Source organism: Charadrius vociferus, unplaced genomic scaffold (assembly GCF_000708025.1).
Source record: "Charadrius vociferus isolate BGI_N301 unplaced genomic scaffold, ASM70802v2 scaffold251, whole genome shotgun sequence".
In the NCBI taxonomy this organism is placed as follows: domain Eukaryota; kingdom Metazoa; phylum Chordata; class Aves; order Charadriiformes; family Charadriidae; genus Charadrius; species Charadrius vociferus.
The window spans coordinates 2,009,424-2,033,807 of NW_009646963.1; the positions used below are offsets into that span (position 1 = coordinate 2,009,424).

The 24,384-nt window shown below is 38.8% G+C and overlaps 1 protein-coding gene across 1 annotated transcript in view; it reads left to right on the forward strand.

The window, feature by feature from the left end:
- The window catches only part of ST13 (suppression of tumorigenicity 13 (colon carcinoma) (Hsp70 interacting protein)), a 25,057-nt gene extending 2,484 nt beyond the window's left edge, over positions 1-22,573 (forward strand). Inside the window, exons 2-12 of the mRNA XM_009895252.1 lie at positions 4,756-4,813; positions 6,079-6,148; positions 6,258-6,328; positions 6,859-6,925; positions 7,491-7,575; positions 10,204-10,314; positions 11,720-11,822; positions 15,188-15,304; positions 16,913-16,976; positions 18,178-18,278; positions 22,100-22,573. Of these exons, the coding sequence (XP_009893554.1) occupies positions 4,756-4,813; positions 6,079-6,148; positions 6,258-6,328; positions 6,859-6,925; positions 7,491-7,575; positions 10,204-10,314; positions 11,720-11,822; positions 15,188-15,304; positions 16,913-16,976; positions 18,178-18,278; positions 22,100-22,228 (976 nt within the window). The 3' untranslated portion in view covers positions 22,229-22,573. The remainder of the gene's footprint in view (positions 1-4,755; positions 4,814-6,078; positions 6,149-6,257; positions 6,329-6,858; positions 6,926-7,490; positions 7,576-10,203; positions 10,315-11,719; positions 11,823-15,187; positions 15,305-16,912; positions 16,977-18,177; positions 18,279-22,099) is intronic.
- The last annotated feature ends 1,811 nt before the right edge of the window (positions 22,574-24,384 follow it).

Below are 24,384 nucleotides of genomic sequence, written 5' to 3' on the forward strand. Positions count from 1 at the left end.
GGGGGGAGCGGCTCCGGTGCGTTCCCGCCTTCCCTCCCCGCCGCAGGGCGCGGCGTGGTTACAGCTCGAGCGTTAAAAAAAATCTGTTGTTTTGTTTTGTTTTTAAACTGTGGCTATTCCCGTTGCAAAAGCCTGCCCCCGGCCATCTCAGTGGCTCAGCTTTCCAGACTGGAAAGCCCCAGAGTAATACTTACCGAGCTAATTCTCGCATTATGCAGCAGCCTGTCTTAAAAAGAGCCGAGTTTGTGGGGAGGTGAGTGGCGTTGATTTACATCCTGGTACCCAAAAGCATATAATACCTGAGAGTTTAACACGTGGAATGGTTCCCGCCCCAAAAACGTGCTTTGCCCCTTGAAGTTTCATGTATTAAGTAGCTGAAGTCTTGCTCCCCTGTGATGCACTTCAAACGTCTGCTGCCATTTATTCTGCACGTAGTCTTCTGTGCACGTGTGGCCTGTCATAGCAGATGCTTCTCAATATAAACATCCTTGGGTTCCATCCTGAGTGCCCAGAAACACCAGGTTGGAAGGGTTGAGGTCTTTTGCTGCTGGCAAAGAACCCACAGAACCCCTGAATTTAGCTAGGGTGCCTCTGCCTGGCTTTCATAGCTACAGCGCTCAGTACTCTAAAGGACTCAGAAGTTAAGAAAGTCCTTGCAGATAACACATTTTGCGAAAGGGGAAATTGGAAGGTTTTTATCTAGTGACAAACTGGGATTTGCTTTAGAAAATTTGCTTTAAATTTTAATCTGAAAGTATTTTAATGGTATATTCTGCTGTATAGTACTTGTAATTAGCTGAAAAACTGGTGGGGGCTTGTGTGCATATATATATAAAATGAAATACTGGCATTTCACAGTATGTCATATAATGAAAATGGCTACAATGAACTACTTGTTGGGGTTTTTTTTAACAGTGATGTTTAAATTTTTTTATGTATCTGAATAATAGCGTGGTTGCAAAACCGCAACTCTTTACCTAAGCTTGGTTTGCGGTATTGGTAGTAGCTGCACGTAGGCCTAGGAGGGAGATGCAGGTCTTTAGTTCCTTTTGCTAATGTGCAAAAGACTTCAATGCCTCACTCTAGTTTACATCCATTGTTCTGATGCGTAATTCTGAAGCTGTGAACGGAGTATTTTGGGAGGGAGAGGTAGAACACTGACTTCTTTTGACATTAGGGAATGGAAAGGTGATCATCAGATTTGTAACTTCCTGCATGTTAATGGGGAGGGCTCTAACTGCCAGATTCATTTTTAGAGTTTACATTCAGTTAATAGAAGGATGCTTGTATTATAAGTATAAAAATTAGGTTTTCAACTGTGGAATATTTTTTTCCATGTAAAATCTTCACTGGATATCTTTATCTCAGAAGTTAAAGTAAGAGCTCCTGTAGCTCTCTTAAGTTTTCTGGTTTTCTTCACGTATTTGAGCAAGTTATACACTTGGATATCTGGAGTGGTAGACTTTTCATGTCAATCTGTTTGGAAGTCTAATGTGTTCCCCTCTTCCGTAATAGTGCTGTTTGCAGTATGACTATTAAATGCATTTATAGGGTCTTCTCATTCTTTGGAAAGTGGTTGGAACTTAGCATGGCCTGGCTTCAGGTGGAAATAAACTCAATGAGTTCATCTCCTTTTTTTTTTTTTTACCTCATATTTATCACCTCTGTCTGGCTTACCTGTATTATTGTAAAAGACATAGGGTTAGTCCTCAAGGTAACGTTGCAAGTGATTAGAGAATGATGACTAAATGATACTGAAATGCATCGATAATTTTTTCAACTAAAATTCTGATGATTGACTTGGGTTATTTTCTTAAAGCTAATGATTCTAACTTAAATGATGCTACCTGCTTATAGAGCCAGAGTGGGATGCTTTATTTCTGACTAGCTGTTTATGTTGCATCAGAAATGTTGTCTTTCCTGTTTTCATGTACTTGTTATCTTCTAACCTTTATTCTGTCTAGCTCTTGTATTTAATTTCTAAATAGATGCTCTCTGTATAGAAACTGTACGCTACTGTACGATTATGGTTGGAAAGTGTTTTGACATGGCTTTTTAGTCATGCCTGCTTTTTCATAATTGCATAAAAATACAAATATTTTGACACGAATTGTTATAAAATGAGTCATTAAAGAGAATGTGTTTCAAAAACCTGTAATTGAGCAAAGAAACAATAGCAGTCCTTAAAAGTAAAGCACAGAATCCATAATTGATGAACAGGGCTTTTTGCCTTTTTTGTTGTTGTTTTGTTCAAATAGAATTTGACCGTTTTGAATTCTTGGTAATCCAGTTTCTCTCTAAAGATAATTTTGCTGTCAGTGATGAAAGGGATGCAGAAATAACAGTTGCAGTTCTTCCAACAAGTCATAAAAGCAGCACTTCTCATCACTGTGATGAGTGGAAGTACAGAGTAGTTGTTGCAGTGGAGTCCTGACAGCTCCCAAGAGTTGTTACTGGAATTGCACAACTCTGTTTTAGCACAAAGGTTTAATTTAATTTTTTTTTTTTGTGTGTGTGCGCTGTTTATACAGCTCCGTACCTGCCTTTTCCTACAAGTGTCTCATATATCTGTGTACTGTTGAGGTTAAATACGTTGCAAACTTTGCATATATCCTTGCTGTGCATTTAATCATTGTAATCAAATAATGGTTTAAGGGATTTTGGAGTAACTTGCTTTTGAATTGTTCTGGGATTGTAACTGTAGATTCAATAGAAGGTAACTGGATAATAACAACATTTTCAAGGACTAGGAGTGCAACTGTTTACCCTTGGCAGTTCATGCAATAACGTATTATAAAATGTGCATATGTATTAGTTAAACATATCTCATAGACTGTTCTAAGCTTGCATGGTTTTCGGGGGGGATGTGAAGAGAGCAGAGGAAACTCACCATTTTGGCCTTGAGATGATTCAAGGTGTCAGGCTTAAAACCATCTGATTTTGAAACTGTTAATTTGGAATTGCTCAAGAATTTGATTCCTGTGGTTTTTTTAGCTTGAACTGTTCTGAAATACATGATTGGAAGCTGGGAATGTTATTGAACTTTTTGAGTTAGAGAATTCTCAGTCTTTTTCCAGTAAGCCAGGCTGTGAAAGAGTCTTACTGTTTAAAAAACGAAAAAGAAAAAAAAAATATGTTGCCAACAAGCATTAGATGGATCTTAACTTGTGAGCATTGTGTTACCCTGGATATTACCTATTAGCACCACTAAAATGCTTCAGAATTTTTGTTTTCCTTTGTGCAGGAGAAGTTCCAAGGCTTCCCTAGACAGTCACTGTAGTCCTAGAGAAAACTCTTTGATTCTTGCAGACTGGTAGAAAATTACGTGCCCTACTGTCAGCCTATGAGGATAAAAATTAAGGGGGAACAGTTAACTACATGTACTGTGTTTTTTCCCTAGCCCTATAACAATTTATGACTGCAGTTGTTTAGTCCTTCCAGTATAGCTGAGATTAAGTAATAATCAGCGTTCCAGGGACACATCTAGATTTTTGCAATAGCTTCAGAAGATGCCTTTTTTGTAACTTGTGGTATTTTATCTTGACAGTTTATCCTTGTAAACTAGAGGTAGTGGGGGGCTGTTTGCTTGCCTTTTTCTGCAGGGCTTTGTGCCAGGACTCCTGCCACCACTTCTTCCCTCTTTTATCCTCTCTTCCCAATTCATCCCTGTCCCTGTCCTGTCCTTTCCCATTCAGGTTTGTTTTCAGCCAGTTTAGGACTTGACTGTGAGGTTGTGCTGGTGACAGGAGGGAGGAGAGAGGGGAGAACAGGACTGCATCAGCCTGACTTTAGAAGCTGTAGGATACCATCCTTAGGATATAGTTTTATGTTGCACTAATTGCTGAAAGCAGATAGTCCTGCACCCTTCCCGTTCCTCCTGCCCGCTCCTGTTTGCCCATTTCCTTCTCCTCTCCCCTGCATCATGTCTTACCAGTTGCGTGGGCCCCTAAGGAGTTGGTTGAGCCTGCTGAGTTGATAGAAATATTTTTTTTTCCCTTTGGAGTGGGTATGGCCAGAACAATTGAAAACTATCAGTAGATGGGAATGCAGGACAGAGGATGGATGGGAATGGTAGTCCTTGTGGCAGCTTGCCATTAAGTATGATTAGATGTTACGTGAAACAGCTGGAGAATTTAGCCTATGCTTGTTTCTGGCTGCTACCAAAGTCGATATAATATAGAAGTTTACTCTATATTGAAAGAATGCTGTCTATACAGAGAATGCTTCTTAACTTGTAGCTAAGCAAAGGTCAGAATATTGAAATACATAAACGAAATGAAATTGTTTTCTGGGCAGCAATTTTTTAATTGCATAAGAATTTTAGGCCATTAGGGTTCTCCTAACTTGTTTGACCTCTGTTCCAAAAATAATTCTAATTTTAGTAATATCTATAATAATAATAATATTTAGTTTTGACTTAAAATACAAGTTACGTTTTAATGAGAAAATCCATTTCAGCCAAGGAAGCAGCTTTTCCTTGTGAGAAAGAGTGGGTGGGTGGTGTGTGATGTGCATCAGTACAAGTGGTAGCGGGGTTCTAGGTGAAAGAGCTAACAGACATAGTGGGCACTATGTTACATTGAGAAAAGCACAGTGGATGTGTGCTTTTTATTTGCTGGTTTTACAGTGAATTGGATCATGTTTTGTGTCACAACAAAAAGCTGAGATTATCAGCAGGATTTGAATCAATAAAACATGTCACTCTTCTGATAATCTTAATGTTTTGTTTTTTCTCTTCTCTGTTTTGCTGAAAAGTATGGGAGGCACAATACCACCTGCTCCAGCCAATGCTTCCACAGAGGAGACAAGTAAGGTGAGATATGAAGAATTTATCATTGAAAACTAGCATTTAGACTCTCTGCGCTGAACAGCAGGAGGGAAAAAATTGCTGTCAATTTTCATTCAAATAGGGTAGGTCAGTATGCTAGGGTGAGTGATTGTGAGAGTTCCGTCTGAAGCCCATTGCATGTTGTAGATGACTTGTTACAGGTGGCTTCCTAGTTTATTTCAAATGTTATCATGCTCCATTTCCCTAATCCTGAACGCCTGATGTTCTATGCAATGCAAATGCCACACAAAGTCTTGATTTCTTTTTTTTTTTATGTTCTCACTGTTTGTTTATAAACCTCATCTATAGTCATTAGTGGATTAAATTATAATCTTTGCATGGGAAGAAATATTAGTGAGCGTGATCGGTAATGGAGTGAACAGCTGAACTATCAACTTTTTAAGGCAGTATCGTGGAAGAGTTTTTAGTTGGTTTTTGTTCATTTGTTTTAAGAGAAATAATAAATTTGGCTTGTAGATATTTATAGCAGGATTTTCCCAAGCTTGAAATTCTTTTGAAAAAGTAGAATTCTTTTTTTTTTTGGATTTAACAAGGCAGTGGATGCTGGAAATCCTGGCTGGTTAGAACTATATGGAGGGATTGTGTATATGTAGTGAGTACAGTCTGTGATACTGAATATGCAGGCAAGCAGCTTATGTCTGTGATAAAGCAGGACATGCTAAGTTATTCAGAGGAAATTAGTACTGTAATTAGAAGATGATAGAATGTTTTTTCAAATGTTTTCCTAAGTATGTATAAGCAGCAAAGACTTCTGACCTTGGCAAATGGAAACAATATTTTGATTGTCGACACCAGCTTATTGTTTGCTGCTAAGGGACCCTAGCTTGGAGTATTGGATTAAGACAATTTTTGATCCAGAGAATGTGTGAGGGAAGGCAGGAAGATTGAAAGGATTGGCTAGTATTCATTTCAAAACTGGTTCTGAATTGGGTATTATCTGGATTATTTGGTTTTGATGATTGAATTAACACAATTTGAAGGATGGACTTTACCAATAATAGAAGTTCATGCATCAAAATTTGGGCTCTGAATTATTTGCATGACTGATAGGCTTAATCTGAGAGGAGGGAAAAGGAGATTTGTATCTTAAAAATAAAACAGTTTAGCTGCAGAGCAGTCTGATGCTTTGAAGATTAATTTTGGATTTTCTGATGCATTGTTATTTATTAGAGTGGGACTAGAATATCAGACAGAAATAATGTATGCTTACAAATACATTTCTATTTCAGGGCAAAGCAGAGGAACAGCCAGAGGAGCCAGTTCAATCACCTGAGCCAGAAAGTGAAGAGAGCGACTTAGGTATGGAAAACAGATGACTTTATCACATTTCACCAATTTGAACATGGTTCTGGAAATCCTCTCTCTGTTTGTAGATGGAGCTTAATCTTGCTTTTTGTTTCCCCCCCAGAAATTGACAATGAGGGAGTGATTGAACCAGACAATGATGAACCTCAAGAAATGGGAGATGAAAATGTGGAGGTAAGCACAATATTTTCATTGTCTGTGGCAGTAGGAAAGATAGGGAGAGGTTTTGAGTTTAGTCAAGGATAGCAGCTGAGGGGAGACGAGTACCATGTTAGCTAGGTAGCCAGCTGTTTGGCTCTTTTGTTGTTTGGCTCTCCTAAGTAGAAACATACTGTCTTTAAACCACAGTCTTTTCTTATTCAAGGTTAGAGTCCATCAAAAAGTTCAGCGAGGAGAATCAGGTCAGAAAACACCAAAAAAAAAATTATCAAAACACTCATGAGAACTAGATATGTAGAAATATGCCATTATTCAACTTACCTTTTGACTGTTTTCTAGCTAAGAATAATGGTGGTTAATGTCTCCAAGCTGAAAGCAAAGTTAATTTTTCTTAAACTGTGATTTCAATGCAAATTAAAGACAAGATCCTAGAATCAGAAGACCAGAGCTCCCTTCTTCAGTGCTGTCTTAGCATGGTAATTCTGGCCCGGACTCTCACAGCTTTTGGGTTTTGTGTGTGTGTTTTATTTTCTTTATTTTCCTAGGTAACTGAAGAGATGATGGATCAAGCTAATGAGAAGAAGATTGAAGCAATAAATGCTCTAAGTGAAGGTGATAAATTGTTTTTTAGTACATATTCAAGGACATTAGGTTTGGTTCTCCTTTTTAAAAAGGAAGTAAATATCTTGGATAACTTGAATGCTTTCAAGGAAGAGAAAGCCCACTTCCTGTTGGATACCCAAAACTAACTAGAAGGCGAAAGCTTCTCTAAGTATTGTCTTCCCAATGTAGCTATAGTTTTGGACAGGGTGGGAGGGAATGAGGTACTGCGGCATCTTAATTACAAATTGCTCATTATAGTACTTCCCTACATTCTATGATTAGCATCTCTAGTGGTTTGTCTTAGTGCAGTAAAAAGCTGTGTAATAAAGAGGTGACTTCGTGTTTGATTGCATGCAAAGTTAAATGTACAAATTTAACTGGGAAAAGCCTCTCCTCCCCTCTAGCTTTAATTATGGAGTTTGTACTTCAGTAACATCACAAGAGGGAGAAATTGATTTTCCTTTGTTGATAATGTTCCGTTTAAGAAGTGCCTTACACCCTGTAAGGCAGGTTTGGCAATCTAGGTGTAATTTCATTGCCTAATGATTGAAACTTAACTGGTGCTCATATTTAGGTGAACTGCAGAAGGCTGTTGACTTGTTCACAGATGCTATCAAGCTGAATCCTTGTCTGGCCATCTTGTACGCCAAGAGGGCAAGGTGAGTCATTATAAATTAGTGACTTACATTTCTGCCTGTTCTGTTATTTTCCTTAAGAAAATAGGCTCCTTAAAGAGCCTAAATATAATGGCAACTTGAGGATCTATGTAAACTTAAACCACATGAGGGAGAGAGAAAAGTACACTTCATGGATTTTCTCTTACATGTGATTATCCAGATTTGCTGAAGCAGCCATATACAGAATATTGATAATGGAGTAAGTAACAGAATGATGTTCCAAAATGCATTGTGGTAGTATTGCTTTTGGTATGTTGAATTAGAATAATGCTGGATAACAAACACTTGTAAAATCTAAAGGTTATTCTGGGATTAAGATGATGAGTGAAATCATGTCCTGTTTAGATGCCAAGTTAATTGTGGATCATGTGAATTCTCTCCCTGTTGTACCTGCTAAATGAATTCGTTCACTGTGAAGTAGACTTTTTTCCTTTCAACAGTCTGTCCTGGTTTGAAGTAAAACAGAATCAATTTTCTGTTCTGTAACTTCACTTTTTAGCTAGGCCTCTTTTAAACTACTGAAATTAACAGCATATTGTCCAGAAACTGTTGGCTCTCAGAGTAATGAGAGACCTATGTTTATAGTTGATGCCAAGGAATGGTATGCAGAGAGGCTCTTGCTTATACTTATTGCTATAACACCCAAGGGCAGTTAACTTTGTTATTTGCCCTGTTGCGGGGTCGGAAGTGGAAAAGCGTAGAGGGATCCCACCTGCGGGGAGGAGCGGACAGGACAGGGGACCCAAAACTGACCAACGGGGTATTCTGCCCCATCTGGCTCATGCTCGGTATAAAAGCTTAGAGATCAAAGGGTCAGGGCTCTTTCTTCAATGGCCGGTGTCCGAGGAGGACTCTGTTCATCTGCCTTTGATCCCGATCCTGAATCCAGATCTGGAATCCAGTTCTGCTCCATCTCTCTCTCTCTCTCTCTCTCTCTCTCTCTCCCCCCTGCCTCTCTTTGAAGAGAGATAGGGGAGAGCACCTGTTGTTCCGCCCAGTGGTCAGTTTGGCCCAAACCATGACACAGTCCTACGTTTGAACAGGACACACCTATTTCTCAACCCATTCAATACCCACCTTACTGCTAATCACATCTACTGGACTGCATATAATGCATTGGGAACATTGTCACATTTCATGTGTGGTAGCCCTAAGTTCATAATGCACAAACACGTTTATCCTCCTAATTCTTGAGGAAGGCTTACGGGTTACAGAAGTTCTCGCAGATTTTCTTTTCCTCCGTTTACACAAAAAAAATCACTAACCATGGATGATTTGATGGCTTAGTGGATCTTTTCCATAGCAAGGTATAATTCAAAGAGATGTTCAACTTCTGATGACTTTCATGTGGTTAATTAGTGTCCTTTATCTGTTCCATTCTAGTACATCTAAACTGGTACATGCCTTGCTGTTTTTTCCTTCCATATCAAAGTTTTTGCATGTAACACCGCTTCTGTATCTTATTACACTGTTGTTGCCATCATAGTAGTATTTTTGAAACCTCTTACAGTGCCATGTCTTCTCAAGACTGGGACTAGCAATGAAAAATAAGAGGGATAGGAGAAGTTTAAAAGTTACCTCATTTGGTCTTTTGTAGAAATAAGCAAACAGTATAGCAGGATATTGTAAAACCTGCAGTGCAACAGCAGTGCTGATCAAATGCTGTGAATAATCCACCTCTTGGGGGACTTGGGTTTTGGTGTTGGGGGTGTGTGCATTTGGGAAACTAGGAGTTTTGTGCTGCCAGCAGCAGTCTCTCGTTAGCGAGGTGTAGCTTTGAGACAGTTTTCGTGACATGTTGTCCATCTCTTTGTTTCTAGAAGTGGATGTGTCACTTTGTGCTTGCTTTATAACAAGCCTTAATGATGAAGTTACTTACAGGCACTCTAATTGCTGATAAATTGTTTTCAAGTAGATGTAAAAGGGCAGAAGTTCTGACTTGGAGTATCTTGAATATCAAATACTTTTTTCAATTCAGGAATGTTTGTTTAGTGTTTCCTTCAGAGATTTTTAATTTAAAATGCCTGTACTGCCCTACTAGTTAATCTGATATGCTTGTGTATTGTAAAATTTGCAGTTATTTCACTTAACTGACAAGGGATTGGGCCTACTTTCTGGGTTTGTGTTTTGTTTTACCTCATTTAATTTTGATGACTTGTCTATCTTGTTTTATACCTCCTGATGATTCTAGCCATTGATCCTTGTGGCCTGTGTTTTCTTTGTCTTACTGTTTTAAAGACTATGTAATATGGCATGCATATTGTTGTTGTTTTGTTCAAATTACTACTTGCCATTGGCTGTAGACTCCAAACACCACGAAATTGAACCGTCCTTTGCATTTATGTATCCTTTCCTTGTGCACTAAAGTAGTTATTGCTGGCAAGGCTTGAGTCTGAACAATGAGTGCTTTTGCTACTTACTATGATTCACCTACAGTGATGGGGGGGAACTAAATTTCAGTAACTCCATTATCACTACAAAATCTTTTTGAACTCAGCTCTTGAAGTGTATCATCTCACTGGCTTGCCTGTTAGTCATCCAGAATTATTTCCAGCTTAAGTTAGTAACTTGGTATTTCAATATGTACAATAAATGTTCTTGTTCACACAGTGTTTTTGTGAAACTACAGAAGCCAAATGCTGCCATTAGAGATTGTGACAGAGCCATCAAGATTAATCCTGACTCTGCACAGACCTACAAATGGAGGGGGAAAGCGCATAGGTAATGACCTGCACCTGTAATTGATACTCTCTTTACTTACTTGTGGAGAACAGTTTTGTTAATGCATTCTCTCTTTTTTGTCTCTGAACTGTCTGTCTGTCTTGTACCTGAGAGCAGTAGCCATGAGCCAAGAAACCATTGTGCTGAGTGTATGGCTCACAGGAAAAAAAGGATGATGATGGCAATTTATGAGTAGTCCTTCTGGCACTGTCTTCTTTTATAATTGTTTGGGTTTTTTTTTTTAACATATCTTCTAGTGGCTTACTGCTGTTCTGAATAGCATTTTGTAGTCATTCACTGAAGATTATGATTTCTACGTGTTTGGAGGTCTTACGTGTTTGGAGGTCTTACGTGTTTGGAGGTCTTACTTTCACTTAGTTTTTATTTACAAACCTATAATTCTTAAACATTTCTCTGCTGCCCTTATCCCATTAGATCCTAGAGCTCATTTACATAGTAAATTAAAGTGTCTAGTTATTAAGGGAACCATTTGTTGCAATTGAAGAGTGGTGTTAAGCAAACAATGTAATTATTTAAAATGGCATTAGGCCAGTGTGCATCCTCCCCCAACTCTAGTTACTGTCTTTTTTTTCTTGATGACAATAAATCAACCCCAAAAAAGTAAGGTGACACTTTTTACAGTCTGTATAAAAGTGGAAGGAATAAATGCTAATAGAACTGACTCCAAACAAAGGCATTTTAAAGTGTTCAGAGAGTAGTTTGTTAATGTCTACAGTTTTAGTGAACAACATGGAGCCTAAGAGTGAGAAGATGAGCATAGTTTGGATTAACACCTCTGTCTGTAAACTGAAGTGCTTTTACCATTTAGGAATACCACCCTTTGCTTAAAGTTTTGGTTATCAAGAGTTTGCATAAATGAATAGTTAAGAAGTGTGCACAGTAGCTTGTATGACCTGTTCAACTAAGACATGGTGCACCTAGTTAACTGTAATGTTTGAGTGCTGAGTAAAGAGAATCCACTTAAGCTTGAGGTAGTAGTGGTGTAGACTTGTACAGAACACTGAGTGTGTAGTTTTACCCCGAACATTTGCTTAGTGGTGCAGAGTATTTATTAGTGTGCTTCATGTGTTTAGGTAGGGTACCTTCTCCCTGTTAAACCCTTCTTGTTCATAGCAAACAATGACACTAGCTGATTGAGGGTTTTTTCCTCATCGTTGCTTTGAGCAAAACTTATTGTAAGGGTATGAAGCAAGTAAATACCTTCTAATGGCATGGTAGCATGCAGGTTACAGAAAACACCATGGTTACTAAACTTTAAACTTCTCTAAGTCTATAAAGCTGCAGGTAAAAGTACTGAATGCCGCATGGTTGTAAGTATTTTGAAGAGCTAAAAGAGTTTAGTTTGCTCTTTTCTTTCTGAATGTTGGTATCTTCTGAATTCCAGACTTCTGGGTCACTGGGAGGAGGCTGCTCATGATCTTGCCTTAGCTTGTAAACTGGATTATGATGAAGATGCTAGTGCCATGCTGAAGGAGGTGCAACCAAGAGTAAGTGAGGAGACATAATGGAGGTTCCTCTTCTGTTTGTTTAAGTGATGTTGCTGCCTTTAGATTCTTCCAGTATGCATTATTTTGGGGGAATGTGTTCATGTGTCATCTTACACTTCAGACTGAGTTTATAAATACTTCTGTCTTCAATCACAGCTGTTTATGGCTGTGTGTAGAGAAATTGAGTCTTTGGGGCTGAGCGTGTAACTGAACTATGGAATAATATGTTCCTTTTCTAAAATCTTAACAGAAGAACCTGAAGTAGTTGAAGTTTGCCAGGCATTTTAGAATCTAGACTAAAACATTCAGAAGAGCAAGAGAACACTGTGATAATGGATTTTTTTCCAAATGTTTCTGAATTGATCAAAGTTTCATCCTAAACACGTTTTACAAAGGAAGCACTTTGCTGTGATTTGTACTTTCATTAGTCTACCCCATGAGGGCAGCATAGTCTCTGTAAGACTGGTTTTCAGCTTTTCTCAAGTGATTGACCACGGCATTCTTCTAAGGAAGAACTTTTGTTTAAAAAAATGTAAGACTGTTCATAGCAGGCTTTCTTTTTCATCTGTTGTGCATAGTCCTCTAAAGTGGTTGACAGACCACAGATTGCAGCTGTTGCATTGTATTGGGTTTAAGTGGTAAGGCTTGGGGGAGGTGGAGACTGCAGGACTGGCCTCTTTTAAAAAGACATATGGGGGTGTCCCTATATCAGACAGGCCCAGTTCCTGTGGGCTCCAAACCAGACCCACTGCTGGCCAAAGCTGGGCCAGTCAGTGACACTGGTGGTGCTTCTGTGATAACATATTTAAGAAAGGGTTAAAAAACACAGTGCAACAGCTGTGAGAGAGGGGGTTAAAGAAAAAAAAATGTGAGAGAAGCAACCCTGCAGACACCCAGATCAGTGAAGAAGGAAGGGGAGGAGGTGCGCCAGGCACGGGAGCAGAGATTCTTCTGCAACCCATGGAGAAAACCACGGTTACGCATGTTGTCCCCCTTGAACCTATGGAGGTCCACAGCTAAGCAGACATCCACCCTGCAGCCTGTGCAGCACCCCATGCCAGAGCAAGTGGATACACCCTGAAGGAAGCTGCAGCCCATGAAGAGTCCATGCTGGAGCAAGCTCCTGGCAGAAACTGTGGCCATGAAGAGGAGCGCATGCAGAATCTGGTTTTCTGGCAGGAGCTGCAGCCCATGGGGGACCCATGCTGGAACAGTGTTGCTTAAGGGCTGTACCCCATAGGGATGACCCACGCTGGGGCAGTTCTTAAAGAACTGCAGCCTGTGGGAAGGACCCACATTGAAGCAGTTTGTGAAGGGCTGCATCCTGGGGGGGCCACCCCATGCTGGAGCAGGAAAAAAGTGTGAAGAGGAAGGATGTGAAAAGTGTGAAGAGGTGCAGTGTTATGAACTGACTGCAGCCCCCATCACCTTGCACCATTTGGGGTGGGGGGAGGAGGATAAAGAGTGGGGAACAAGGGAGTGAAGTTGAGCTTTGGTAAGAAGTGGAGTGGGGGGAAGGTGATTTTTAGATCTATCTTTGTTTCTTATTATCCTACTCTATTTTTAATTGGCGATAAATTAAATTAATCCTTTCCATGTTGAGTCTGTTTTACCCATGATGGTAGTGGATGAGGGATCTCCCTGTCTTAATCTCAAGTCAGGAGCTTCTCCATCTTACTTTCTGTCCCTGTCCTGTTGAGGAGGAGGAATGAAAGAGACGCTTAGTGAGCATCTGGCAGCTAGCCAGCCAAGGTTAACCCACCATGTGCATAAACGTTCCTGTGTCTAATAACCAGCTTTCAGTTTTCCTACCACACCTTTGTAAAAGACACCGTCTACAGCAAAACAGCAATTTAAACCTTCTTATAATCTATTAGTCTTCTGTGTTGGCGAGTATTGATCTGTGGTAAATCTAATTAGGTCTTAGGTCTCAACCTTTTTTATAAGACGTATACTTAATGCTTGGCTGAGGGGAAACCTTTTAGTTCCCAGTTAATCTGCCCATGCACAGAAACAGCAGAGTACTTCTGTGATACATGGATGTGCAGTTGCCAGCTGTGGGGAATTTGTGTATGTAGCTCAAGGGAAAATGGATGATCAGGGGTGATTTTTTTTTTTTTTTTTTTCATCTTTATGGAGTGAAGATGATACATTCACCTAATTTATTCACTTCCAGCTTTCCTAGCACTTTTTAGCTTGTAGTACTTTCAGCCAAAAATCTGGAGTTAAATTTTAAAAGTTCTTGGTTCATTTAGAAAAATACTTGCAAACAACTAAAGTCAGAACTTTGAAAACACTTATGTGCCATTAAAAAAACCCAAAACTTCTCTCTCTTAGTGAACTATTCAATGACCATAACACCAGGTTTTACCAACTGGTACTGCATTTAATACCAGTCAGTCCTGGTGCCTGCAAGTGTGCTTTCTCTCAACAGGTGTACGGGCGGTATGGAATGAATATCTCCTGGCTAAAATAAATTGTATTGAAACTTCACTACTTATAAAATCATTTCTTTGTTTAAAGGGTGGTCTGAAAGAATAGAAGAGTGTCCGTTAGTAGTTAGTGTCTGTTCTTACACCTTGATTTTGCTGTGTTTTTTAGTCACAGAAGTGTTACAGGGTAACCATCCTGCACAGTTTGGGAAATCATGAACCATTTTTTGTAATGCTGTATTAGGATATGTTCTGGTTTCAGGAATGCAGTGCTGCAGTTAGTGTTTTATTGTTAAAATGAGCCTTGAATGAGGAGCCTTGGGGAGTTCATTGGTAACTACTCTCCTCTGCTGGGCTGCAGATTTGATAGACTTGAGAAAAGGTAGTAGTAGGAAGCAGACTTTCTCCCCACCAGCCCTTTCTTGGTTTGGTTCAGGTATTCTTTGGTCTGCTTACATTTAACTGTATATGATGCAAAGGCATCTGGAACAGCAATAACAGTATCTAAGGTGCATCTCTGTGCAGGGGGAATTATACTTCCTGTTGCTGTGCCGGTATAAATTCCTTTTTCCGGGGAGTTGCTGATTTTAGTCCTAAAGAAATTAATATTTCAGCGTAAAAGCACAAAGGGATGTGGAGTGATAACGTGTTTAGGTTCTAACTATGGTGCAAGTCCAAGAGCTCTATAGCAAAAAAGTATACTAGAGTCCATGTTCTGGTGAATCTAGTTAGAGCCTAGTAGACATGAATAACTGATGGCTCTAGAGAGGAAGTAGCAAACGACTCCTAAAACAGAAGGGCTTTTAGGATGTGAAGTCAAATCTTTTAAGAATTGGTAAAAGAAGATGTCTATGGTTGCATGTATTTTGTATTGAAATACGTTATGTGGTATGCTAGAAATGTATGTGAAATCTTGGTATTCTATTGTAACAGGCTCAGAAAATTGCTGAACATCGCCGAAAGTATGAGCGGAAACGTGAAGAGAAGGAAATCAAGGAAAGAATGGAAAGAGAGAAGAAGGCACGGGAGGAGCATGAGAGAGCACAAAGGGTGAGTACTTTGGCTTTAATATTTCTTGATATTTGGAGAGTGTCGTAGTTATTTTGCTTAAAATGAATTGCAGAGAAGAATTACTTTCATTTTTAAGTCTTAGAATTAAATTTTACGGAGTTGATTTCTGTCTTGATTACTTGACCAATAATGAAATCTGGAGAAGGCGGCATTGTACTGCATCTGCTTTTATTGCTTATAACAAAAACAGGATCTGGAATCTCTACTAATCATGTATTTCAAGGGGTCGCTTATTGTATGACTGTACCAGCATAGTTTTCACTTCAAGTACTTATGTCTCCTGAAGTGGGAGGCTTTAAATTCAAATAATACTTTGCTTCTCTTCCTCACTTTCTGATATGGTTTGCTTGGTTTTTCTTCATGCTTTACTGACATATTTTAATATGGTGGGGGTGGGAGTTCTAGAAATGTAAGTTGAGGTGCTAAAAACAAATCATAGAATCATTTAGGTTTGAAAAGATCTTTAAGATCATCAAGTCCAATGATATTGTATTGTACATGGATTGCTCTTGAGCCTTGTCACAGGCTTCCTGGTTTGCTCGTTGTGTGTGTATACATTTGTTCTCACTAAATGTAAATTAGAAGTTAATGTGCAAATGTGTAAATACAGCCAATACTCAAAATTCAGCTCTTTTGAGTATCAGGATGCACTAAACAGGATATGCTTCAGATGCAGAAGAAATGAAAACATGGAAAAGCAAATCGAGTACAGATAGTTCTAGAGATATGCAATGAAAGTTTGGTAAAGCAGTGAAAAGGGTATGAGAAGTATGTACAGAGGCTCTTGCATCCATTACAAAGATGCAGGGTGTTGCAGTGGATAAAAACAACTTGACTACCTGAGGTTATGAATTCAAAGCTGACCAGAGGTAAATTGTTGTATAGCCTGAATGCTGTTTCCTTCTTGTGCTTTTTTTTGCTCCATGTCAGCTGTTTCAAAAGAATAGAGACAGAGGCAACCACTGGAAGAGCGCATAGTTAAAATAACCATTAAGTTTCTGTATTTAATTTTCTGGAAACTACTGTAGCTTGAAGCTTAGTATTTGTGTTCATACTGGAAAACAAGAACACCCCTGAGCCCAAACTCTTGAATGTTTGATCCCTATGAACCATTGTAGGACTTGTCATATGCCTTATTATAAACTATTGTATTAGCAAGCCACTGCTGTCTTTTAGCATGTCAAGCAATTTGTTGGCACGTTGTTGGGACACTCCTATTGCCAGCTGTTAAAACATCGCTTCTCCCATAGGAAACTGCCCCATATTTATTCCAAGGAATCAAGTTCCCTGTTTTCAGGAATGTCAGATAACTTGTGTGCTCTAAGCATATCCACTTAAATCATACAGTTCATACTGAGTAAAAACGTACTATGCATAACTTATCGGCAAAAACATACTAAAGTAAGAGTAGACATTGCTACTTCTTGTCGGTAGTTTTGTACCTAGTAAAGTGCTTTATTTGTTTATTGCAACAGCCTACCTGCCTGAAACAGTCTCGGCTATTTTTTTCTCCTAAAACCAGTTGAGCAGTAGAAAACAGGCTGTAGTTCCATTACTTCGTTTGGAATGATGTACTTTCATCTGCAGGAGGAAGAAGCAAGACGACAGGCAGGAGGAGCTCAGTTTGGTGGCTTCCCAGGTGGCTTTCCAGGTATTTTGGTTTTAAGCACCAATACTTGATGTAGTGGTGACTGTTGGGGTTTTATGTTTGTATGTTTCTGTGTGCAGTATTATAACCACAGTTTTTATAGTGTTTGTTCTCAAGGCAGAGAGAAGAATATTCTATGAAGTTTAGAACTTGTCTACAAATAACTCTGAGCAATAGTGGGAAGAGGGATGGGATTCTTTCTCTTAAAGAGAAAAGGGTAGCAAGTAGAGGAAAGACAGAAAATAATGATGGATAACAGAATGAAAGGATTTAGGTCTGAGAAAACAACAAAGGTACAGTACTTCCTTAATAATATGTGCTGAAAAACTAGTACACAAATGTTTTCTAAATTACCCAGGGTGCCTTGGACCCATTCTGCTTAAGGACAATAGTTTTAAAGTTGAAAAATTGGATTGAATATTAGGGAAATCTGTGCTGGTTGCAAGCTGTTGTTAAACAGAATAGTTTTTCAAAGGAGGTAGTTACCTTATAGAAAAGCTGTCCTTGAACAGTTCCACGAAAATTGGGCTTTCCGTGTTATTTTTAGGTACAGTAGACTGGGGAGAAACAAGGGTACTAATGCTCTTGAAGATTGAGATATAGCTGAGGGAGGCTGTGTGCATGCTTCAAGCAGATCAGCTTGTCAGGGCAACCAGAGAGACCATATCTACCATGCTCAGCACAGCTGGGGTAGCTGCTGATCAAGGATTCAAAAACAGTCCTCAAGCATTTTGCTTCAGGGATTTTTTTTTTCCTTTGGTGGTACAATTTTTTTTCAAACCAAAAGTTTCTAGCAAGTGTGGAATGTGCCTGGAACATACTACTACTGATCTGCTTTTGCCCTGAATTGTTCACCCCAGGCGTTCAAACTCCTTAGGTTCCTGGGCTTGAGACCTACCTGATGTAAGTTAGCTTGTGTTGAAAGAAAAATAACTGCAACTCTGTACAAAGTGGTAAAACCCGACACTCATTACAAGCCTCCTATTCAATTGAGTTAAAAACATGGATGAAATAAGATGTAGGCCTTCACATAAAGAGAAGGTGAAGACCCTGCTTTGCATTCAGTGGAGCAGCTGTAGCCTTATGGAAGACATGGCTTTAAAGGTGTGGGAAAGGAAGTATGTCTTGGGCTCTCTCAGTGAGCCTCTTGTATAGATGAATTAAATGTTTTTCATCATGCATACTTCTTGTCTTGGGCTTGCAGGTGGATTTCCTGGGGCTATGCCTGGAGGTATGCCAGGAATGGCAGGTATGCCAGGCCTCAATGAGATTCTCAGTGATCCAGAAGTCCTTGCAGCCATGCAGGTGAGTATTTATTAAAGCTAAATGTTCTGAAGGAGGGAAGAACAGTGCCTATGAGCTAAGGGAAGGAAGAAAGATGTGACCTTCTACATAGCAATGGGATGCTTGCTTATTTCTGTTGTGAAATTCTGTCCTTCTGTGTGTGTGGCACCAGACTATCTGGAATCAAGGTTAGCTGTTTTTCAAACTGATGGGAGCCTAATTAAAGGCGCCTCCCCTTCTTCCCTCCCCATACTCGCCTACAATAGACAAAACTATGTGCTATGTAGAGTTCTTCATTTCTTTTGAGTCTCTTAAAGGGTTATTTTCCACACAGTATAATTCACTTGCTCCTTTCTTGAATGCAGATTGTGGTGAGATAATTATACACAAACAAAAAAAAGATTGCTAATATTGTTGCAACACAATATATTACAATAATACTGAGATGAGAATTGCCTTTCTCTTTAGGGAATTAAGTGTTTGGTTTTTACCAGAGGCAAAGTAGTATCAGAATAGTTCTTCATCTGGCATTTTCTAAATTCATGTTGACAAAACTTACTTCTCCAGTGGGCTTTATTAATTGCTCAATTAATTAATTGCTCAATGTCATGACTATTGTTACACAAGAAAACTATTCCACCAGATTAAATAGAACATATCTGACAACATCAGTTTTAGGGGCAGGTGGGCTAGGAAAAATCTAAGCTATATAGTTATATTTGCGTACTAACGTCATCAAGTGTCTTGTTACTTTTTCTGGATTGTTGTGCAGAAGCTAGAGTTACGTGTTGGTCTCAGCTCATTGAACAGCTATGATCCTGATCTAAATCAAAGCATCGCAAGGGACTTTTTATTTGGTATGCCCTGAAATCACAAAAAAAGCATCACTTACCATGCAGAAGTTTATGGATTCCCTTAATGGTTTCTCATGTTTGGCAACACGCCTTTACTTAGCCTGGCACAGTCAGCAATGTTGACTGGCATCCAAACCGTCCAAAAGAACCCCTGTGACTTCTCCTTCTATTTGTTAGCTGGCTAATTTATGATGTAATACAGGAGTTTGAAATTGAGTCGCTGAAAACAGAGCTTTGAGGTGCAGCTAAATGTTAAGCGCTTGCCACATCCCTTTAAGAAGATTCCATTGCATGCTGATTATATATACCCCAACAGATTGTAGGACTGTGTTGCAAGAATGTGTTGACAATGTTTTCTGATAATGCAGGCAGGCTTTAACATGTAGAGCCTGTCAGCAAAACCTTGGGTCTCTTCCTGACCTCTTTGTACAAACTTTACATCTAGATATGATTTATTTGGCATTTCACCTATGTTTGCACTGCCGCCTTTTCCTTAAATGTCCAACTGGCTATGTTGTGGTCCTGTCTGAATTGTCAGTGTAAACTCTAGTCTTAAAAAAGACAGTAGTTTCTACTGCTTGGCTTCTGCTCAGTGCAGCTATGGAATATGTTGATGGATAATGGTAGCTGGCAGCTATTACATAGGTTATCTGAGGCGTTACAAAAAAATTCTCATTTATTGTCTTCAGGATATTTCCTTCTTCTCTTTTTGTCAATTGTGGCTGATACTAGCCTTTTTAAGCATAAAAGGCTCAAAGTGGCAAAACTTCTGTTGCATTTATTTTCATAGCTTCTTAACAGTAGTATTTTTGACCTTTTGCAGTGACTTCTAATGCATGGTAATTTAGCTCATTTGCCCCTAAGCTTTTTAGTCTCCAGAAGAATTGGCTGAAATTTTTGTGTGTGTATTTCTCTTATTTCACTGTTTTAGCTGTCTGGAGGGTTCTGTAGTACTTCCTGTCTCGCATGTGCAACTGTTGTGTCACATGACATTTGTGTTTTGGAGAGCTGTCATGGGTCAAATATAAGTTCTTTTCAAAAGGAGTGATGTGTAAGATGAACCTATGGATTCCTTATCTGACATGTAGTTATATGTTACGCCCGGCCTTGCACCAAAATGTTTTGTTGGAAAAAAGAATAGTGATAACTTTTTCCTTAGTATTTTTCATCCTTCTGCAACTAAGGACAACAGCATTAGAAAACTGAATGTTTCATTAGTGCTGTTTACACAATGGTTCCCATTACTTCTTATGTACTAAATATTCCCCTATGGAAATGTTGATATCTTCAGTCTTAAACTTCATTCAGATAATATTACTCATTGATGTGAAACCTTGGATATGTTAAACATTTTTTTATAAACACAGTCTGACGTTTAGGGATTTGCGCAAGTACTGAATAATTCACATGCTGTGAATTTATAGGACCATAAAACACATAATTGGATATTTCACATTCATTTAGGTGTGCGTTGACATAAACCAGTGACTAAGCTTACTCAGCTTTTTGGTTTTGATTCATATACAGGTGAAAACACAGATTTAACAGCATGACGTGATTTTTACAGGCATGTGCCCTATTTTGAAATTGGAAATTCAAGAAATTTGAGGTTGTGAAAGTCATCTCTTTTTTTTTCTGCATAGGAATCCTGTAAAGTGGAGAAAATATATCTAGTGTCTGTCTGTTTTCTGAATATCAGCATACTATTTTTCATGGGCTTTGCAGATTCCCTTTTGCAAGGGGGACAAAACAGTTGTAAACCCTTCTAACAAAACATAAGTCTTGACTCTTGGTTCCCAACACGTATAAAACATGACTGAACCATGTGGGTGATTTCAGTGGAGTCCACACCTACCAAATGCAATTTTGGATCAAACTTGTTAAACAGCTTTTGTCTGTGTCTGATGATAGAATAGATACAGGGTGGTGTTACTGTAGGCCAGACAGCTCTGAAGACACCAGTTGGTTTTTGATGGTTTCTAAAGAATACATCTGCAGTAGCAATGGGCTAGAAGTCTAGGGAAGATTGTATGTTCCAGTGAAACTACTTAAATGCGGTAGAAAGAACAGCAAATGAAATCACAGCTGATGCAGATGATTTGTATTGGACATAATAAACGGCTTGCACTTTATCTGGGTTAAAGAAAACTTGAATCTTTGCAGAAGTTGCTTACAATGGAAACCTTTTTCCAAGCTGAAATGTAAAATCAGTCTATACAGATTTATTAAAAGGCACTGTACAAAACATGCACATGTGAAATTACTAAAAACATTTCTAGCTTAATGGAGACCAAAGGTATACTAGAAGTACAGAAAAAAAGTATTAATGCTTCTCATACTAAATAGAGAAGATGAAGTTGGTATTCTTTTGACCACTGACTTTACTGTATAAGTGAATGTATTTATTAACTGCAACACAGTAGTGTGATGAGAGAGAAGGTGGTTCTTTCCCAGTTGTGATTTCTCAGAGGAGGTGGGGAATGACTGAGAATTAAATGCATTTTCAAAAGCCAAACATTGCCACATCGTTTACCTGCAGAGTAAAGTTTCTGCTGCTAGAAGGAACAGAGGTGAAAGGGATGAGTAGCAGCTATTGCTCAGAGAAGGGTTATCCTATCGTGTGTGCTACACACGTAGAGCTTCTGCATCCTTCAAAATGTATTTGAAGATGCCTGAATAGAAATAATCCAATAGACGTGGCTGTGTTTGGCTCCTGTTTGGGGAAAAAGAAACCTTATCTTATGCCCCTTCTCACACATAGCACTATTACTGTAACAAGTTCAGTAATTACTCTGGCGTTCACTGATGCAGCGTTAACAGCATGCACTATGTCATTGGGTTCTCTTTAGCGACATCTTGCTCAAAACTCTAATCTGCTCTTGTCATGTGAAAAGCTGAGCAAGGCTGGATTCATGTTGGAACCATATAACCACTAACTTGTAGACTTGTTTTATAAACACCCTAACTTTTTTGCTTTTTGTCCTGCAGGATCCAGAAGTTATGGTTGCGTTCCAAGATGTTGCCCAGAACCCAGCAAATATGTCCAAGTACCAGAACAATCCCAAGGTCATGAATCTCATCACTAAATTGTCTGCCAAATTTGGCAGTAAACCATAAAATCCCTGGATCTTAAAAATCATATCTGAATGGGAAGGATTGGATTTGGCTAGCCAGTGTTGCAATAAAACAAACCATTGTACCTCTGATCTTCTTAAGAAGAGAAACGGGGTGTTCTAAGGAGAACTGCTCTGTAGCCCCAAGCATTGACTTTATTCAATGATTGGTTTATAGCACTCAGATTATATTCAGATGACCTAGTTTAAACCATCCCTCCTTGTCCAAGAGTTGCAACCTTTAATTGTAAGTATTGCAGACAGTTTCCTTTAAGTGAACTCTCCTGTAAGAAATTGTAATATTCCAGGAGTGTAAGATAAAAACCTGCTGTTGTGTTATTTTGGATTTTTTTTTAATTACACTTAGTGAGCAAAGAGGAAGGAACTTCAACAGTTGAAGTCTGTCCTAAGTTGGCCTAGTCACAAATAGGAAAGGTGGGACAAGTCTGAAGAATTAACTGGATAAAGGCATTGTCTGCAAATATACAAGTCCTTATTTTTTTTTAAATGGGTTACTGACTTTATATAGCTATTAAAATTATCAGTATAACCATGCTAGCTAGTTACACACTGGAACTTCTGGTGGTATTACAAGTAATGTAATGTTTTGATCACCACAACTGTGCAGCAAGGGTACAGTCCTATCCTTTGCACAACCTGGCATGAAGTACATATTGCAGAGGCCACAGAGGTTTTGTTACTTGCTCAGTTCTTGTCCAGCACCTTTACGTAACATTTTATTTATCAGTCTGGGTATGGGAGAGCAGCTTACTGTCTGTGCTCGTGCTCTTGTCCTTTCCCAGTTTGCAGGTCCTCCACTGGTTGCACTCGCCCTTCCTTGGGGCCATGCTTACCAGGTTTCATCTATTTAGAAACTTTAGGGAAGGAATCTTGTTCCCATCACTACCTCTGTCCTACTGAATGCAAGCCATCCAGAATATGTAAATGCAGAGTTATAAATCAGTGAAGGGGAGAATACCCAACAAAATTGCAGCTCTGTGTTCTGAGTGTGTTTGAGTCCTTACATGCTTACTGATTAAAATTTCTTGGCCAAAGTCCTGCTGTTTCTGTAGAGGTGATGACTATTCCTTCACCACATACTGTAGTCTTCCATCTTTTCTTGTATCCTTTTCTTTAAACAAACAAACAAAAAAAAAAAACCCAAAAAACCCCAATAAAAAAGAAAGCTCATTCCTGGCATGCACACACACTTTCTTTGCTGCATTTAGTAAAGCTTCCCCACATACTGTAGTCTTCCCATTTTTTTTTTTTCCTTTTTTTTTAACAAACAAACCAAAAAAAAAAAAACCCAAACACCCCCCCCAAACAGAACAAAACAAAAAGTAGTTGTTGTGATTTCATACTACCATGTTTTTGAGGCTTGTGATACGGAGGAAAAGGTGAAGTAATTGGAGCAGACAGAACGTTCTTCTAATGCTTGTGGGTTAACAGCATTGGGTATCCTTGAAGCAGTGTCTATGCTGATGATGTTCAGTTCATTTGTCTACCAATAAAGACAGTTGTTGCTTTTGTCTTAGCCAAAACATTATCTTTCTGTGGAAAAATGACCATAGTTACCTGTTCACCACTTGAGTGTCAATGTTTATGTTACTCTTTTGTAATTCTGTATCTTAAGCCATAACTGATGTTACCATTTTTAAATAAATCTGGATTGGTGTAGGAACTCAACAACAGTTGCAAAAAATAAATCCCCAAATGCTTTTTCTCATACTAATGACCCTGCAGTATGAAATGTGAATCTTTTTGCTTAAGAAATATAGTTCTGAATACTTCTCTTAGCCTTTAAAAATAAAGTATGGTTTTGAAAAATAAAGTTTTTTGGGTTTGTGTAACTTTCTGATAAAGCTTATTTTGTTTAAATTAAATGTGGAAGTGCTTCAATTAAACTGTATATATGTAACTTGGGATTTAAATTGGAACTAAATGCGTAAGGGCTTGTCTCCATGACCAAATGAACTCAAGTTATGATTGAGCATTGCAGTGTGCCTGGCTTTTGGTCATACTCTTGATCTCCCGTTCCTAAGAGGAGATACTTGAAGTAGGTCATCCCTCAGTATAGGCTGAAACTCAACTTCTTCATTCAAGATTGTGTGTATGTGCCATGCATGATTTAACATTTTTAATTTATTCCCTACAGTT